This window comes from Neofelis nebulosa, chromosome 18 (assembly GCF_028018385.1).
Source record: "Neofelis nebulosa isolate mNeoNeb1 chromosome 18, mNeoNeb1.pri, whole genome shotgun sequence".
NCBI lineage: Eukaryota > Metazoa > Chordata > Mammalia > Carnivora > Felidae > Neofelis > Neofelis nebulosa.
The window spans coordinates 36,412,814-36,417,265 of record NC_080799.1 but is presented as its reverse complement, the minus strand read 5'-3'; the positions used below and the strand labels follow the sequence as shown (position 1 = coordinate 36,417,265).

At 52.3% G+C, this 4,452-nt stretch overlaps 1 protein-coding gene across 1 annotated transcript in view; it reads right to left on the bottom strand.

Annotated features, from left to right (window-relative positions):
• TVP23A (trans-golgi network vesicle protein 23 homolog A) overlaps window positions 1-4,452 on the bottom strand; it is a 33,109-nt gene that overhangs the window by 4,006 nt on the left and 24,651 nt on the right. Inside the window, exons 3-7 of the mRNA XM_058711935.1 lie at window positions 2,952-3,096; window positions 2,346-2,435; window positions 2,060-2,188; window positions 717-845; window positions 289-348 (exon numbers count right to left, since the gene is read on the bottom strand). Of these exons, the coding sequence (XP_058567918.1) occupies window positions 289-348; window positions 717-845; window positions 2,060-2,188; window positions 2,346-2,435; window positions 2,952-3,096 (553 nt within the window). The remainder of the gene's footprint in view (window positions 1-288; window positions 349-716; window positions 846-2,059; window positions 2,189-2,345; window positions 2,436-2,951; window positions 3,097-4,452) is intronic.

The window sequence follows — 4,452 nt, the reverse complement described above, 5'->3', positions numbered from 1 at the left end:
TTCTAGAATTCTCTTCATTGCCAGGAGATGTGCAGGAATGGACACCGAGGGAAGAGTGAATTCCCATTTCCCATCTCTCTCGGGGCGTGGGCAGACAGATGGGCAAATCCCTCGTTCTCTCCCTTTCTCTCATTTCCTGCCCCCTCCCTTCATGCCTGCACATAGGGTTGATTTTGTATGTGTTCAGTGTGAGGAAAGGGCAGGGGGGAGGCCTACAAAACCCGGAGGACACAGGCTGGCTCGCCCCTGGCTCTGTGCCCAGGCCCCCACCTTGATCCCACCTCTTACCTAATGCTTGTGAATCTCCAGCCCCTTGAGGCCAGGCTTCTGGAAGTCCCTTGGGCTGGCCTGCAAGGGGAAAAGTCAGCTGTGGCTTTGTCCTCACAAGTGAGGGGCCTGATTCTGCTGATTCAGGGGCCAGAGCAAACCCACGATGTAACCAAAAGCCCACAGAGCTCATCGCTCAATGTCTTGGTCTAAAGCAGCCCTGGTCAGATTTTAAGATGGTTCAACCAGTTGTAAGAAGAGCCTGGTCAAATTTCAAAGATTACTCTCACGTGTAGAAATATATGCAAAGTTAAAAAAATATTTTTGGGGGGTACTGACAGGGTAGCTTGGTTGATACAGAAAATGTTAAAATGGCATTGGCTAGTGGGCCTCCTTCCCTTTCGGCGTCTGGAGTGCAGGGGTCCGGGAGGAAGACTCTAGTAACTCACCGTCTGGAACACCATCTGGGACAGAAAACTGGCTGTGATTTTGCTGATGTCCCTCTCACCTCCCATCTTACAAAGGACGTAGCCATAGAGGTTAGCAGCTTGGAGAGAAATCCCAGCTATCACAAGGGCCTGCGCTCAGACAAAGCAAATTCTTTTAAGAGCATATATTGAACCCCCCCCACCCACTCCCCCCAAACCACATAGAAGCAACTCTGGCCTGTACCTAGTCACAGCCAACCTTCTCTGAGCACTCACCGATCATCACAGGTACCTTGTCAACAACCCAGGAGGTTGGTGCCATTATCATCCCATTTTACAGGGAAGAAAGTGAAGCCCAGAGAACCAAAGTTGCGCACGGTCCCAGAGCCGATGCAGGGCTGGACCAGCATCCAAACTCCAGAGCCCCTGCCTTTTTTTTTTTTTTTTTTTTTTTTTTTTTTTTTTGGGGGGGACCGAGAGAAACAGAGCATGAACAGGGGAGGGTCAGAGAGAGAGGGAGACACAGAATCGGAAACAGGCTCCGAGCCATCAGCCCAGAGCCTGACGCGGGGCTGGAACTCACAGACCGTGAGATCGTGACCTGGCTGAAGTGGGACACTTAATTGACTGCACCACCCAGGCGCCCCAAGAGCCCCTGCTTTTAATTATACTGCTGCTCCTAAGGTCTGTGGGTATTTTGTTTTCCCAGTAAGTGAGGCAGATCACAGCACTGAGATGGTAAGAAAACTCAAATGAAACTTCATAACTCTGAGGTGAGCTTATTCCTATTGAGGAAGGGTTCCAGAGTAGGCTAGCACATGCTTTGCTTTCAACTCCTTCCTCAGCATTATTCCTGCGCATCCAAAAGATCCAGCCCATGGCCATACGTGGGGGAGTGGATAAAGCAAACGTAGCGTGGCCGTAGAGGGGGCTATCACACAGCCATAGAAAAGGAAAATACTGATAAATGCTGCAACACCGACCAACCTTGAAAATCCCATGTTAAGTGAGAGAAGATCACAAGCCATCATGTTCTAGAATTCTAGTTATAGAAAGTACCTGGAATAGGTGAGCCTATTGAAACAGAAGAACGAGGAGCAGGGCCAGGAGGGAGTGAGGGCTAAAAGGTACAGGGTTTCTTTCTGGGGGGATGAAACTACCCCCACACTGGCTTGGTGTTGACGGCACCACAGTGAATCCCCTGGAAACCCGGCGAATGGCACACGCTAAATGGGTGAATAGCCCGGTACGTGAACCATCTAGGAAAGCGGTTTCCAACCAATTGGCAGACGACAACGGAACCTGCTCGTGCCCTCTGTTGCGCGCAGATGGCGAAGCCACGCCAGGTCCGGGCGGTGCCTTACCAGCCACTCGAGCTTCAAGGAAAACAAGGTGCTGAAGAAGAACACGGTCCAAATCAGCGGGCAGATGACGAGGCCAAGCCAGAAGATGCGCGCCTCCGCTTCTGTGGCCACGCTGCGCTGCGGGGATGCCTGCCGGGGAGGGAGGGCCCCGTCTTCAACGGGAGCGCACTCCCGTTCTCGCTCTTTGCATGCGGCGGCCACCAGACCCGCATGGAGCCCAGAGGGGACCCGCGCAAACTTCCACAGCCACGTCCCCACTGCGAGGCGGACCTGTAGCGGACGGTACCTTTCTGGCCTCAAAAATCCAGCGGCCCTTCCCGTCTTCGTCTATGTGGTTCCACCAGCGGAGGCCCACCAGCAGTCTCCCGGTCACGTTCTGGGGGACATGGACAGAAGGACCCCAGGCACGCCATAAAGAACGAGTCGTCTTTTCACTGACAGACAAAAGTCCGTTCATGTTGAACTTGTCCCGGGAGCAGGGGGAGAGGGGAACTGAACCGTGGCAGGTTCTGAGAATCCGTGGGAGTCTCCTAATTTTCAACTCAGTTTACCTGTAAGTGACTCCCCCCACCACCACACCCCCCCCCCCCAAAAAAATATGTGGCATATTTTATATGTATGCCAGGTTTGCCAAAAATCCAAAGCCAGGTGGAGTGGTCACTTGCATAAGACACGTCCTTCCAGCGATGACAAGTGAGGACCAGAACCATCGTTCAACTCTGAACAATGGGTTTTAACTTGAATTTCAAGTAATGTCGGCTCAGTATGTATTTTCAGTTTCAACGAAAGTACCTCTCGGCTCAAATCGGCCATGTGCCGCCGGAGGGTCACCATCTAGAAACACAGCCCTTGTGTTTCTGGAACGACGGCATCATGAGCGAAGGGGCCTTACCTTCACAGACCAGAAGTCAAAGGACAGGAGGAGAAGCACGGTGACAAAGCAGCCCACAAAGCTGCTGCTGAACCAGTCACAGCACACATAGGTGACGATGGCGCTCACTCGGAAAAACAGATGGAAAAAGGTGGCCAACGGGTGCCTAGGAAAGAACCCAGAAGCCCCCTCACTGCAAAGGCCAAGAGGGCAGTCACCGAGTTCACTCTGTGGGTTCTGACTTTCCGCGTTGTCCCCAGTGCACTGCGAGCCCGACTCAGGCCGCAGCTCTGCAAACGTCCGTAAGTCACAAGTTCTGAAACAGTCATTAGTATACTAGCATCTCTCCCCTCTCGAAGAATCCAGTACTTTCCCCTAACTCGATTTCAAAGATCACTTGCTTTCTTCGAAACTTGGGTACCTCTGAAGTGAAACAGGACAGTGGTCACTGCCTCCCCACCTGGCAGTGATAAGGACCAGTTCCCTAAAGGTAAAGGTTGGGTTATTCCACCAGTAACAGAGCAGTCCACGTGCAGCCCATGGGTGCAGTCTCGTGTCACCGGGGAAAGCTTGTTCCTGGAGAGAGGGAAATCCTGACTCGTCTCGCAGCAATTTATAAAGAAAAAAGTCTGAGAGACCAGAGACCCAAGGTTAGATGGATGACAAGGCCACGCATGTATCCAGGGCGGAGAGAACAAAGACCTATAGGGGTCAGGCAGGTGCTGGTGGTGGGTGACACGGACCAGGTAGGGGACCCTTCTGGCATCTACTTTGATAGAGCACGGGAAGAAACAAGCAGCCAAGATGGAGAAAGCAGCCCTGCAAGGGGAACGGTGGTTGGCAGGTAAAGCACCAGCCAGGGCTCTGGAGGGAGGGGAGGAAGGGGCAGGCCTCCTCACCCAGCTCTGCTGGATCTGGTATTTGCACGAGAAGCCAGAAATTAAAAGTTGCAACGGGAAAATATTTTTAAAGGACAGAGACTGATACGATTAATAAAATATCACAGGCCGTGTTTCATATTGGCCCATGAGCCTCTAACTGGCAGTGGCATCAGGCAGGCACCTGCTCATTCTTTCCAAGAAGGACCGCACAGAATAAGCGAACTGGGTTCCTGGGTAATTGTGCGGTTTCTGACTCTCAAGGGAACGTGAACTGATTGAGAACCGGAATTCATAGTGGCTTCTAAATTTACTCCTGGTGTTCCAAAGGAGGAGCGAGAGGGGCCAAACCACCGGCCATTCGCCAGAACACTTCTCCTCTGTGCCTTTCATATCCTGAGCTCTCCTGGTGGCCGGGGTGCAAGCCAGCCGGGGACATGTACCTAGCCCTGAAGAATCAGATGTGATCTCATAGATTGTCCAGATCTGGAATATTCCCGAACATAAGACCCTCAGCAGTCTCTGACGCCCTTTTAACCATAAATCTTTTTTTAAAATGTTCGTGAGGGAGTACACATACGTGAATGGAGAGGGCCAGAAACGGAGACAGGATCCGAAGCAGAGAGCACAGAGCCCGACCCGCG